This window comes from Pelecanus crispus, chromosome 3, assembly GCF_030463565.1.
Source record: "Pelecanus crispus isolate bPelCri1 chromosome 3, bPelCri1.pri, whole genome shotgun sequence".
Taxonomy (NCBI): domain Eukaryota; kingdom Metazoa; phylum Chordata; class Aves; order Pelecaniformes; family Pelecanidae; genus Pelecanus; species Pelecanus crispus.
The window spans coordinates 8,003,186-8,017,664 of NC_134645.1; the positions used below are offsets into that span (position 1 = coordinate 8,003,186).

The following is a 14,479-nucleotide window of genomic DNA, read 5'->3' on the forward strand; positions in this document are numbered from 1 at the left end:
TGCAAGTGAAGCTCCTGCCAGCACCCGCTGTGCTCCAGGGCCAAATCCCTTCACCTGCACCAGGCGGGGCCTTTACCTCCACGTGGGCACGAGTGAAGCTAAGAGGACCCGTACAGCTGCAGGGGAAGCTTTTATATTTATTTCTTTAGTCTACGGAAGTTTGCGTCTTTATTTAGACAGGGAAAAAAATTAATCTCAGCAAGGAAAATGGAGAGGGAAGGAGGCACGGAAGCGCGCCTTCCCTGACCTTCGCTCCCCGGGCCGACGCTGACCCCGCTCCAGGTGCGGGTCTGCCGCGGCCAGCGGCGAGGCCGATGGCGGGGGAGCGGGCGGGAGCGCTGGGCCCGGCGGGGCGGGTTCCGCCAGGCCCCGCAGGCCGCGGCCCCGCCGGGGCCCCCACGCCGTCGCTTAGCAACGGCCCCCGCCCTCCCGGCCAATCGGCGGCGCGCTCGGTAACGGCCGGCAACCCGGAAGCAGAGGGCGCTCTGCCCCGCCCCGGCGGAGGAGGCGGGGCCATGGCGGCGGGCGGGGCCATGGCGGCGGGCGGGCCGGGGGGTGGGGGGGCGCCCGCCCGCCCGCCCGCCCGCCCGCTCCCTCCCTCCCTCCTTCCCCGCGGGGGCACCGAGCGCGGCGCTGCCGCCGCCGCGCAGAGCGACCACTGTGGCACCCAAGCACCCCCCACACCCGCCCCGGTGGCCCCCCCATAACCCCGCGACACCCCCCCCCCCCCAGAACCCAGCGCCGCCCGCCCGGCCCGCCGCGCTCAGGCCCCTCCAGCCCGGTGCGCCCGCTCCGGCGGCGGCAGCGGAGGAGGGGGCTGCTGAGCGGCGTCTGCCGGAGCCAACGGGCGGCGGGGAGGGGGGCGGGCGCTGCGGGGGTGTCGGGTTCGAGCGAGGCGTGACCCAGCTGACGGGAGCCGGGCGCGGAGCCGGGGCCGGCGGGGAGCGGTGGTAGCAGGCGGCGGCGCACGGCGTCGGTAGCGGTCGGCTCTGGCGCGGCGTCTCGTCCACCCCCTCGTGAGCCTGGGGAACCTGCAGCTCAAAGCCGCCGCCAGCCACGCCACCATGTACCCCGGCAACAAGCGGAAAAAGCTGTGGCGGGAGGAGAAAGGTATTACCGCCCTTCCCGCTCACCGGGCCCGCTTTTACCTCACGCTCAGCCGTGAGGAAGGTTCGGGGAAGGGGTTGGGGGGGGTCCCGTCCCCTCAGAGCCGCCGCCGCCGCTTCCCGCCGCCCGGGCTGAGGGGACGGGGTGGGGGAGGGGGGTGCTCCGCGCTCTCCGCCGTTGCCCTCGGGGTCTCCTACCTGAAACACCCTAAAACTGCGCACACCCGGGGGTCCCCCCCGCCTCTCGGCAGCCCTTGGGCTGCCGAGAGGCGGGGGGGACCCCCGGGTGTGCGGGATTTTGGCGTGTTTCCCCCCCCTCGGTTATCGCTGACTAACTTTGCCTGTGAGGCGAGCGGCCCCGGCGCTGAGGGGAGCGGCGGGCCGTGTGTGTGTGTGTGTGTGGGGGGGGGGAACAGCCCCTCTCCTGAGGGCTTCCCGCCCCCAAGTCACCTTGTGGAAGTATTTCAGGCCCGAAAAGTTAGGCACATGCCGTCAAAACGTGCCTTTTCTCATCTTCGTGCCGTGTGTTTACCCAGGAAAACCATGGTTTGTTGGGTATCGCTGGCGTAATGCGCCTGAGCTTAGCTTCTAGTGTTGGTCGGCTGAGGCGAAACCTTTGGGGTATGGGGGCTCTCAAAGCCCCCCCCCCCCCCCCAAAATATATATATATTTTTTAAGGACTTCCCCACCCTGTGTAGTCTAGGTTTGTAACACCCCGGTGCCAAACTCCACAGCGTGACAACCGTCGGGCAAGCATTTTATGGCAGCCCTTGCCATTTTGATACTTTGATCACCTAGATCGGCAATGTAAAAATGCACGCAGCAGAAGCGTAATATGGCTAAGAGGAAAGGCTTCTTGCCTGGTGTGTTTACCAACAATCTAGAAATACGCAAGGAGGAGAGGAAGAAAAAAACCACGCCAGCAGGTCATATTTTAAGTTTTCTTTCTTGTCTTCCATCACCCCTATGACTGCATGTGTGTTTCAAGCCAGGAAGGCAGAAGAGTAGTTCAAAAGATAACATCCATCCTTTTTGTCCGGGGCAAAAATCAAGTGCGCATTCCTAAGGAAAAACTGTTAAAACACAAATAAATTGATTTCTCGGTAGGTTAGCTGTGCCTGTCGAACTCTTCTCAAAGGAAGTGGATTTTGTTGCATACTTTCTTTTCTTTCAAAACTGTCTTAAAAAGCATGTTTCTGTAGTTAAGGTGAGGCAACATGCTTCCACCAGACATCCAAGTTTCTGTTTTCAACAGATAAGATGCAGTTAAATGTTCTTGGGCATTGCTTGCATGTGATCATCTGTAACTGACTTTCCCTGTGCATGCCCTTAATGCTGTATGTCATTACCTTAAAAAAAAAACGCTGGTGGTATGCTGGGGGCGGATGGGGAGAGCTTTCTGGTAGGCTCTGGTCAGTGTTCCTGTTACTCCCACTTGTCTTTTCCAGTTCCGCTGCTGTCCGTGCGAATTCACAGCCTGCCCTGTGAACTCAAACCCTGGGTAAGGAGGGTCGAGTGGAGGGGCTGGAGGGTAAGCTGGAAAGCTGAGCTGCAGGCATGCTTTTGTCGTTTTAGTCAGCTGTGAGGATGGTGGTCTCCATCAGTACGGTGATGTTGCTGAATGCAAACCGGAGCGTGCGACTGCTGGTGAGATTTTTGTATCCAGGGAAGCGTGTTTGTGAGTGCTAGCTGGCCAGAACTCGGTGTCTCTTTGCCTAGTGAGAACAAACAGCTTTTGCCGGTCTTCTGCTCCGGTAAGTGCTTTCCAGCGCCGCACTGATGATGCTGCTGGCCCTGGGTGTTCTGAGTGAGGAGGGCAGAAAAAACTTCCACGTTTATTGTTGGCATTGCTCTTCAGCTTGTAGCCCTGTGTGACTGTTCTTACCAAGTACCTTCTTTACTAGAGAGGAAAACTATAGAAGCCCAACTTCTTTCCTTCCTGCCCAGATTGTACTTTTGAAATCAGATCTTTTGTTAGGTCTGCATTTGTCTTTCCCAGGTACTCCTGCCCCCCTGCAAAGCTGGCTGTGCTTGTGGGTTCTACTCTTCCCATGAAGCTCTGAGTGCAATCGCTCTCAGCCTTTTCTATTCTGAAGAACTGTCTTTTTGAAAAGGAAAAGCACTGATACTGAGTTCAAACCCACTGACAATACCCTTGCTTTTCTTAATTACTTTCTTGGTAATTAAGGGTTGGTCTACGTTCTCCCAGGGTGGATCTTGCTTGAGGACAGCTGAAGCAGAGTAGGAGTGGGACTGGAGTGGATTTCAGAGTCTTAGACACAGGTCTGGTCTGCCTGCAAACTTTCAAAGGCACTTCGTAAAGCTGTGCGCAGAAAACTGTACTTGCAGCTAAGGCTGTTGGAAGCATCTTCTGGGAGGTTTGTGTTTACTTTAGACTCGGTTTAAATTCTCGCTATCAACTCGTAAGAGCAAAGTTTTATAAAACCTTCCTATAGAGAGATACTTGTGTTTTGAAGGCACAAACTGCCTGTGTAAGCTCTTCAGCAAAAGGCAGTCAAAATTCCTCTGCTTGTCAGTCCCTCAAACCTGACACACAGAGAAACACGCGCTCTCAGGTTTGCCTTTCTGTAGTACTTCTAACATGTACGTTAAATTCTTGGTGTTTTGTATGCTTGAAGATCAAATAGTGGAGTTAAGTGCGTATCTGTTGTGCGTAATGGCATTCTTAATCACATTAGTTTTACTTTTGCATTTGTAAATATCCAGTTAAGATATCAAGCCTGAATAATGGGAGAGAAGTGTTTTTGTCAACTGAAGAAATCAGGAATACTGTCAAAAATATCAAAATAAGTTTATTTTGATAAGGGAATCTGTGCTCAAAACCCTGCCTTTGGTTATTGGACTGTGCTGATTGCAGCCTGCATAATTAGGAAACTTTATTTTGCAGGGGAAAAAAAAAAAACTTAACCCCAAAACCCAGTGAAAGTAACTTTCTTTTTTTAAGGTTTGATCTGAGAAGTAGTTTCCATGTTCAACTCGCTCACTGCTCCTTCAACTTGACACGAAAATATTATTTTCGTGTCCATCTAGTCCTTTATGCCAAAGGCAAATAATATGGGTCCAGCCCTCCCCTACACGCCAAAACTCCTGAATCATCAGAGAGCATTTATTACTGATTAATGTGTTAAGAAAAAACTGTTAGTATGGTAATAGTAGTACAGTGCCACTGGTAAAAACAGACCCAGAAACTTGATTAGCGTATAGGCATCCTGATATCCTCTACAGTTCCCCCCGGCCCCTTTTGGAAGGGGAAAAGCTCTGCATCTTGTGCTGAAATAACAGTAAGTGTTGATGAGGTGGGGAGGGAGAAGAGGATGCGGCTACAAAAATTGGGTGCAGGGTCTTGCTGAAGCACTGGGTTTGTTTGCAGCGCTGGGATGTTTTTTCCTTATCTTAGAACTTTAGCCCATTTATAGCGAGGTCTGAAGAAGAGCGAAGTTGGCAGTAGCCGTCACAATTGTACAATCTTTGAGACTTGACTTTTCACTAAATGTCTGAAAAAAGACAGGTGACTTTCTCAGGAGAAAACAACCATCCATATATGTTTTAGTGTGGTAACCAAGTGTGTCATATTAATGCTTAAATAAAAATCCACCAACCTATGCCCCTCACTTTAAAGCCAAGTTCTGTTTTGCAGCTCTTTAAATCCAGCAGGGGCAGTTCATGCTGGTCCTGGTCTGCTTTTTAGAAACAGGTTTAGCTGGTGGATGGCAGCGGGCTTTCCTAGCACTTGGGATTATGTTCAACTAAAGTTTGTTAAACTTACATACTTGTATTACTTACTCTTGGGTATCTAACAGATATCGTAGTATTTTCTACAACTACTGATTTTTGGCCCAAAATGGGATTAAGTGCCACTGCATGTGCCTAAAGCAAATGACAGCGGTTTTCTCATGCTGAAAATTACATTGTTTGCAGAACAAAAAAACCAACCAAAAATACCTTTCCTATCACCCCAGCCATCTAGAAAGTGACATAACGTTTGCTTTAGCTCTGATTTCTTTTGTAATGTAGTAGCACTTTGCTAATTTTGTGCCATGCTCCTGCCTTTACTTGCTGGCATTGGTGAACTCATTTCAGTAAAAATGTTTCAATTTTGATCTTCCTAACTTTTTTTTTTTTTTTTAAAGTTCTGGTTTACAAAGGCAGGACCTAGAGAATAGACTTTAATACCTGAAAACTTCCTATAAACTGACAATTCCCTACTTCATAAACTTGCTGTTAGTTCTCTGATCCTTGAATTAAAGCGGCAGGAAGACGAGGCGCAGTAGTGATGGGGGAGGAAGTCTGGAGAGCTGAGAGTGCAGTGAAGAGGCATTGCTTTTTGCTGAACTGGGATATCCAGAAATAGGCGCGTGCAGTTGTTTAGATGCACCACATTTAGCTCCTATTACTTGTAACTCACTGAATCGCCCGTGCCTGGTTCTCTCAAAAGGGATTTAATCACATCAAGGACACCGAATTGGTCACTACTCGGCCAGTGTGCAAAAAGATATGAAAGCTTGCAAAACTCTTTTTATTTCTCTTTCTCCTAAACAGAGCGTTTGCTGAAGATGACCTTGGAAGAAAGACGCAAAGAGTACTCAAGGGAATATGTTGCATTGAAAAGTATTCCAACATGGATGGACGACTTAAAAAGTAAAAGTGAAAGTGATGGTAAGTAAAACAGGGAAATCTTTTTTTTTAAATACAGACCGTTCTGTTTTCTCAGTCTTAAGTTACTTTTAGGAGGGCCAAGACTCAGAACCTGTGTTGTTACTAACAGTGGCGGCCTAACATGGGGACAAGAGCACTTTGGGGTTGGTGGGGGGAACCCCAACCAAGATTCTTAAAGGGTCACTAATTCTGCAAGTATCCCCAGGCAGACTCATAATAACACTGATACCCCTAAGTGTGTAAAATAGCTGTTCTCCACATGAGTCTTACTTTCCAGATACTGCGACAGTCAGCCATGCCTAATGAACTCTGTCTTTGAAACTTAGTGAGCATAACGGTATGGAGAATCTGGGCAAAACAGTGTTGTTCTTGTAGGTGGCTGAAAAGCAGAGGGGAATTGCACAAGTTGTGTTGTTTTCTGAGAATCCAGAAATGGGAGAAGATTGGATTTGAAGCCTTTCTTGAAAAAAGCATTTCTTACTCATGGGCCTGCCTACTTTCTTGGGCTAAGGAACATGAGCCTGGCCTGGATTAACTGCCCTTGTCTTAGCGTGCGCAGTGTTATCACAGTTCTGATCACCAGTAGAGTTGTCTAAATACTTGCAGTGAAGGCTGACTAAAAATGAGAATCTGATTCACTTAAATAAAGAATTCTGTACGTAATTCAGTAACAGTGCCTCGTTCTTCGTCTGGTTCTCTTTCATCCACGCAGTGTGTGGAAGAAGAGGGACTTTTTCTGAGTTGGTTTCCTTCTCCTTTTTTTCTTTCAATGTCATCTTATCCTGCTTGGTTGAAGCTTGTGTTTTGGGGTTGGGTTTTTTTTTTGGGGGGGTGGGGTTGGGTTTTTTTTTGGAGGGGTATCTAACCATGAGACCTAAAGTGTTTCCTGCTTCTGTGGCTGTAGGACCAGTTTTCTGATACTTTTGTTATCATTAAGGGAAAATACTGGCCTGTGTGAACAGGTGTGTAGGGTAATCTTGTGGCTGCAGGTGAACATGGTCTTTATGATAATACTCCAGGTGAGATGAGGCCTGGAACTAATCAGCTGTTTTTAATAAAATGGGAAAGCTGTAACACTTTTTTGGTACAATCTGGAGGTGCTGACAGATTTGCAGATGCCACTGTCATAAACAACTAACACTATCATCTACTCCTAAAAGCGTCTTGAATGACTTCTGAAGTGAAAATATGTCAGAGGTTGCTAAGCTCTGCAATGCTGATGACTAGTTGTACTGCAACAGTACCCATAGATCTCTTTCTCCCATTAGAGTAGGTCTTTTATATCTTACAACATCAAGAAGCCTGTCCATCTAGAAAACGAAGGCTGGAAAAAAATAAAAAAGATTACCTGACTTCTCCAAAGTTCGTTTTGGAGTCCTGTGGTACATGGGGACATGCAGTATGTGGTTTAACTGAGAGACTCTTTATCCATTCTAGCCTAAACAATGGTTTTATTCTAACCACTCTCAGATTCTGTATAACGTGCTAAAATTCACGGATTTTGTATTACTCGGGCTGCTGAACGTGACAAGGTGTGGATTTATGTTGTGATTGCTGTAACACTTCACATAAGCAAAATGTCAGTGTCTAATATGTGGGTATTGAATCATGGCAGCGGTGAATTTATTTTCTTGTAGCTGTTCTTGCATTCTTTCTGTTAGTACCCAGTACACTGCAAAAAATGCTGGAAGGCAAAAGTTGTGCTGAAATACTTCTCTGCTACTTGAAGCTTTTGTTATACTGTACATTCATGAGAAAACACCATAGTCACTTGTTTTCTTTGAGGTATTTGTTGTAAATAAGCCATGTGGAATAGTGAACTTTGAGAAGGTTAGACTGCTGAAATGCTTCCACATTTCAACTGACGAGTGCAATTAGAAGAAATATGTATATTAGTGTGACTGTTACCTCATCTGTTTCAAACTTTATTTCCCTTAAATGTTGACCCCACTCTGAAGGTATCAAGAGTGTGCAAGAACTGTCTTTCTGAGCTGAAATAGCAAAAAATTAGAATTTAAGTCGTCTTGCTGATAACTTATGCTCTGAATACTGGGACATACAGAGGGTAACAGGTACAACCTAAACGAGGGTCTGGAGAGAGCAAGTGCAGCCCCAGGTACGATGAAATCGGTGGTGACGTGACAATGCCATGCCCAAGTTCTGATATTTTCTTCAAGTGAAAGGCTACTATTTGCAGTGAGAAACTAAAGAGGTCTGAAACGGGGGGGGTGGGAGGGAGAAATAATCATCTCTATGCTTGACAAGCCAAAACAGCAACTGATGGGGAATGCGGAAGTTCTTTACCATTGACTTCCAACACTGTATACAGTGAAAAAATGACAGATTGATTAGTAAAGTGTGGAGTGGCTGTTCAGGAAGAGTGATGAGGAGAAATCAAGAAAGGAACCAAGAACAAATAAAGTGAAGCAGGTGCAATCAATCAGTCACTGGAGTAAGGAGCTGTAGGAGAAGGGGAGAGCATCTGGGCCGGCAGTAGACCTCGTAGATGCTCAACTGGAAATGAAGCGTGTTCAGTACTGCACAGATTCTTGTACTGACTTTTGGGAATAATTGCTTGAACAATATGAAAGCTTTATGGTACCTGTTTTTAAATGCGAATGACTCACTAGAGGGTGTTAGGAGATTCCAGTTAGGCACACTTTTGTTATATGGGAGTTTAACAGAAGATTATTGAAAAGTCTCTGTGCAAAACTGCTGAAGCTGAAAGGACCTACAAGGTTTGTGTTGGGAAGGAACTAACCTGACCGCCATGTGTCAGGGACTGAAAGAGTTAATGCCTCAAACATTGTGGTGAGGCAAGTTAAGATCTCCATAGCGATAAATTGGGGTCTGCACAGCCCCCACGTCAGGTGAGGAGGAGCCCCTGATGGCCGAAGGTCTGCAGAGCCCATGTGAAGAAGGGGCTCACTGGCACCCAAAACACCCCTCGCCGCCCCCCCCCCCCCCCCCCCCCCCCCCCCCCCCCCCCCCCGTGCAGTGCCACCTGCGCAGAAGATGGAGGACGTTCTGGAACAAGCCTCAAGGGGGGCGAGATGAGAGGCAGGGCCTGGCCTGTCCAAGACACAACCCCGAGGGACCACGGGCGCACCCCCACCATGGGGGGACCCCACGCTGCTGCCGCCCCTGCTGCAGACCGGCCGCCCCTGCCTGCACAGCTGGGGCCCCGCGCTCCGGGAGCAGCGCCCAGCACCGGAGGGTGCCGCGTTTGGCATGGCCATCGCGGGACCCAAGGGTGGTGATATGTCTCTCTCCTCTTTCTTCCCTTTCCTTTCCTTTTATAAGTACTTGGATTAGAACCCACGTTGCTTATTGTGGTGCTTCCCTGGTTTGCGTTGCCTCCTTATTCACAAAACTGTCGACCAAGTCTGAGACTAAGATTAGACCCAGCGGCACCTCGACTCCTCTCTGGAAAGGAGTTTAGAAAGCAAGGGGGTCTATTCTGAACTTCGTGACTCAACAGGAGGGTCCCCCTTATCCCCCCTGCATATCGTGGTGCTTTCCAAGTTCAGGTTGGTGTTTACTGTCAATAAAGTGTGTAATTGGTCGTTTGGTGTCATTTCACCTTAATTTAGCCCAAGGGAATCACAGAACCTCCAGGATCCTCTCTGGACAGTCCAGCTCGGGTGGCGACACCATGATACCTCTGCATGCTCTGTATTGACAAGTTTGGAGAACGTACCTTTGATTGTGGAGGAAAGTGTTTCTTCCCCACTCCTCCTCCTCCACCCTTTGATACAAACTTGTGTTCAGAACTAAATTCTGAAGAAAACCAGTAAAGCTTGGAATAAGTTGATGTTAAGGTAAATTTTGGCAAGGCTGGAAGCCTTTATAACAGCGGGATGTGTAACAGCATAAAGGCTTCTGAGGAGTGAAGTTAGGGAATTCTGAGGGGCAGCTGGTAAGGGCTTTGTCTTTTTTTATAGCAGCAAAGGTGTTTGAAAGCATTTGGAAGTTGAAAGCAGCTGTGTACAGTTTTTGTCTTTGTTCTGCCCTTCTGTGACTAAACCAAAAACCTAAGATTTTTGCAGGTCTCCTTAGGAGACCTAGGATATGACTAGCCATGAGAAATTAAGTTGGTGTGTGTTTTTGCATGGAATTTGGTCGATATTTCTGATACTTTTTGATTTTTTGAGGGGGGTTGCAATGTGGCATGCAGGGACTAAGCCCGGTGCCCGCTGCTCTGAACTGTGGCAAGCAAGCTGTCACGGGCACATGCATTTCCAGGACTACGTTGTCGACACCCCTGGGTTTTGGCATGCAACTTCCCAGGCTGCACAAGTGGATCTCAGAGATCGAGTATCATAACACTGTTCATTTTCTTCTGCTGCTGTCACTGACAAGTGGCCCTCTTTTAATGCTGGAGGGGATGGTAGGAAGGGAAGAAAATTCTTGTTCTTGAAGTAGTTCTGTAGCTTTCTTCGTTTTTACCACATTTATTAAGGAAATGAGGAACTGTCCACTGTGGAAATGAAGAATAATCCTGCCATACAGGGCTGGATAGTACATGTATACTGTAATCCATCGTTCCTCCCACTTGTATCCTTCAACTATACCAAAGGAAGACACATCTCATCTGTTCTGTTACATAGTAGCGTTCCCTCCTGACAACATGTGAATAATGGACTTGTTTTCTGAAGCTCTGCAATTTGTAACCTTTATTTCAATGCTGTGTCTTATATACCACTTTATGCTAGGCAGCCATGCTGTACAGCAACAGTAACTTAATGTTTTCTGATGCTTGGCAAATAAAATGCCACCATGTAGATGGATAACTAGAGTGTTTTTTGAAGTTAAGTATGTGTATTAGCTTTTTCTTGGGTACACAGTTATTCCCAAAGATGTCTTTACTCTTTAGTGGGGAATGTGAGAAATAACTTCAGAAGACTTTTTCTTGAAAGCTTTTTGAAAAAAATCAGGGTCTCAGGAGTTCTGTTGTCACTGAGTTTTGTGTGTCACTGGTAGAAAAATGTTTTGTTGCATTAATGGGATAATTCAGAAAATGGAATAAATGACATAGTTTAACTCAAGGCAGGTGGCAGTCCTGCTGACTCCCGCAGCCTCTGGGATTCATTGGTATAGCAGCGGTGCCAAGAAACCAGCAAATTCAGGTGATGGTTTAAAGATTTTTGCTAAGGGTAAGAACTACTTTGGGTTGGGTGAAGTTACAATGGAAGGACACAGTAACTGAGGTTTTTTTATTTTCGTTTAAGATTAAATTACATGAAAGGTCTGTAGTCCTTTTTTTAAGCAAGTCTTGAAGTATGTTTAGATGTTTTGGCAGCCTCTGGGATGTTCTTAATCTGCTATATTTTTAGAAAATGATATGGTTCAAACTGTATTCACATTAATCTACTTTAACACTGAGGGTTTTATGTATAATAGCAAGGTTTGGATTTCATAAAAGCATCTTTGTACTATGAATCTGTAGCTTTCTAAATAGTCATGGTGAGTTGACGCAAGATTATAGAGACAAAGCGTCTAGATGAGCCACTCAAAATGCTTCATGCTGAAAAGAAAACGTGTGGTAATACTGAGCTCCGTTGACCAGCATTTCTTGAGATGGTTAACTAACCACAGGTAATACTGGGTTCTTCAGAGCATCTCCGTGTGGTGCTCTTTGATGTGAATCTGTCCTGCGGGAACCGGGAATCAAGGTGATGATCATCAAACAGCCTTTGGAAAGTAATGCCACTACCAAGCTGCAGTGAAATTCAGCCAGGTGTCTGTAAGTGAGAAATAGCATTTCTCTAAACCACTCATTATTTTCAGTGAGTTCTACAGAAAAATAAATTATGTTCTACTAGAACATTAATATTGTCAAAAGTTGCCTGACAATCAGTGAATTCTGTCTGCAATAGCTACATGAAACCAGTATGCTTCAAGACCATCTCCCCCACCAAGAAACAAAGTCCATCGGCTTGCATTGTTTTTTTTCTTATAGTGATTTTTAACAACTGTCTTTAGAACAGATTTCTAGCTGCGTGGCAAAGATGAAAGTAAATCGAGATGTCTTAGCTCAGTGTGATGCTTGCTATCTGTCAGTCAACGAAAATGATGCTTTTGCTATTGAAACTCTTTGTTTGGTTAGGCTCGCAGTACAGCAGCTTTTCAGCTGAGTTCATGTAGAAAACCACAATAACTTGTGTGCCACAGTTCAGGATCTTGTGCTATTAGCTGTGGCCTTGAATGTGAGTTCCAGCTTCACTTATACTCAGTGCTGTATTTAGTTTTGTCCTTAACTTTTCACATGTTGGCATGCTGCTCTGTTACTCATGTTAAATGTTATCACAAGGTCTCTTGAAGTCTAGGGTGTTTAAGGTTAGAAAGCTGTGTCGCTTAGATGCATGTGGAGATCGCTGCTTATTAATTGCTGTGTCTAATAGCTGGGGGAGCTCCACTAAAAGACTAACATCTGTGGCTTTGAAGAATTGTATGAAGATCGTGGTAATGAAGTATTTTGAATACTTGGGAAATTGCGTGCTTTTTGTGGAAGTGGCTATAAATCTGCTTATTTCTGTTGTCTGTCCATGTTATGCATATATTAAGGAAGCAGCAAAGGAATTGGAGTGGCAACAACAGCAAAGTATGTTTGCAGCTTATTAGCCTGTTCTAAAGGTGTCCCGGAGTCTGCGTGCCCGTGGCGTAACACAGAGTGACTTTAAGGCTGAGGCTCCAAGGCTGCTGGAGCAGTAGGGAGTAACCGGAGCCCTGTGTGCTCTGCTTCTCCCAGGCTCTTGGCTGCCCTTTGGGGATCTGTCCTGAACAGATGCAAAGCTGCGGAGCGGTACAAATCTGACCACGTGAGCTCCTGACCCCACACACCTTTCTGTCTTCCTAAACGTATACCTTAGCTGTTCTTTTCCAAAGATAGCCTTGCACAGCACAGAGATGGGGGAAAAACTCTTCAGGTGCAAGCTTACTTGAGCGTAAACTGAGAAATAACCTGGCGGGTGTGTGTGTGTGTGTGTATGTAATTTTAGAAGCAAGTATTCCTATCTAGTTAGTGATACCCCTGATATAAGTGGATAAAGCAGCGTGTTTAGTATGGTGGGGGGAAAAACTACAGTAAGCAAAAAGAACCAATATGTATTCAATTGACCTTGTAATTCCCTAGTGAGCTGCATGCATGGAACCTTTATAGGATGGATTAGCTGTCAAAGAAATGATGCTTGTGCTACAGTTTTCTTTAAAGTGTTTTTGGAGGAAAAAAAAGAAAAATCTTGCTTTCAGCAAGTGTGAGAGATGATTATTAAAAAGCAAAGAATCAGCTCCGTTCATATAGATCAAGAACACATAATCCAGTGTGGCTAATCCTCTCCCCAAGAAAGTAAATCACTTGTCTTTGATGTAATTAAGACGATGACTTCTTTTTAAGTTGCTGTTCCATGATTTTTTTTAACAAGTTAACTCGTACACAGCATTAAGCTTACACAGGTCCTTGATAGAGTTACCACCATTTTGTGGCCCTTCTGCATGCAGCTGAGAACACCTTCTTAAATCCAGTGGCAGCCCACTCCTCGAGGGGCAAGAGTTAACCATAGGAAAGGATGCTGCTCTCAACAATAAATTAGTGTCCTTACTGAAGCTCCGCAAGCTCTCAACATGTTTTAGGGAGTAATAGTAGGTGGCGATGCGAAGGAAAGTTAGGCATGTCGTTGCAAGAAAGAACGTTTCTGATGTTTAAGTGCTGGTGACTCAAGTCTTGACCAGATTAATAACTCCTAAGCTTCTGTCCCATGCAATATGAGAAACAATCCTGTTTGGGTTGGTTTTTTTTTTTTTTTTTTTTGTAGCTACTGAACATCACTGTGCGCTGAAGTTTTGTACAGAGGTCCCTAAGGAAGTACTAACCAGAGTTAGAAAGTCCAGATGATGCAGTGTGCTGTCAGCTGGTAGGCTTGTTCAGAGTGTGAGGAAAGATGGCTTTAGCAGCAGTGATGCTGTGTGTAAGTCGGTACGTGCTGTTCCTCAGAAATTGCTGAGAAAGTGTAGGGCTTCTCAAGTTCCAGCCTGGAGTTTTTCAGTGGCTGACTTGTCTCATATTCAAGACTATGAAGGGAAAGAAGAATAATAGTAACTTTTTGAGTGAGATAATTTAATATATGTGGGGGAAAAGTAATAGGGTATACATCTTGGTTTCCAGTAATTTGTGTTTATGTATATGTCTCTCTTCTCCTTTTTTTTTTTTTATTTTTCCCTTCCCCTTTTTTGTGTATAAAGGATGAGCTCCTTTTGAGCATGGGGAGCTCCTTTTGAGCATGGGGGATTGCAAGATCAAATCCCCAAATTAATTTCTTGCCCTACAAAGATGATTTTGGTAAGTCATCTAGTTTTGCTCAGTATGGTTGCTTGGCTAAAGCCATAATCCATAATTTATGATGGATTGTGGCATATGTCCTCACAGTCTTTTGCAGACAGATGTGAACCAATGTGCCAGCTTGACTAGAAGCCATGTGTCCGATTAGGTTGAGGCCAAGATAAAGCTGCTAAATTGTACCTTTGTCACGGCTTACTAGTGTAGACCTGATGCCATGTCGACTGGCTACGTGACTTTTGGATAGCTTCAAGTGTAGGTGGAAAAAGCTGATGTCCTCCTGCAGAAGACCGAGAGCCTCTTTTCATAAGACAATAAGGGATTGGTATGGCTTATCTTAATTCACGGTAGCTTAGATGTG

At 46.1% G+C, this 14,479-nt stretch overlaps 1 protein-coding gene across 1 annotated transcript in view; it reads left to right on the forward strand.

The window, feature by feature from the left end:
* The first annotated feature begins 1,033 nt into the window (after positions 1–1,033).
* MACROD2 (mono-ADP ribosylhydrolase 2) overlaps positions 1,034–14,479 on the forward strand; it is a 905,314-nt gene continuing 891,868 nt past the window's right edge. The window contains exons 1-2 of the mRNA XM_075708098.1: positions 1,034–1,110; positions 5,667–5,783. Of these exons, the coding sequence (XP_075564213.1) occupies positions 1,065–1,110; positions 5,667–5,783 (163 nt within the window). The 5' untranslated portion in view covers positions 1,034–1,064. The remainder of the gene's footprint in view (positions 1,111–5,666; positions 5,784–14,479) is intronic.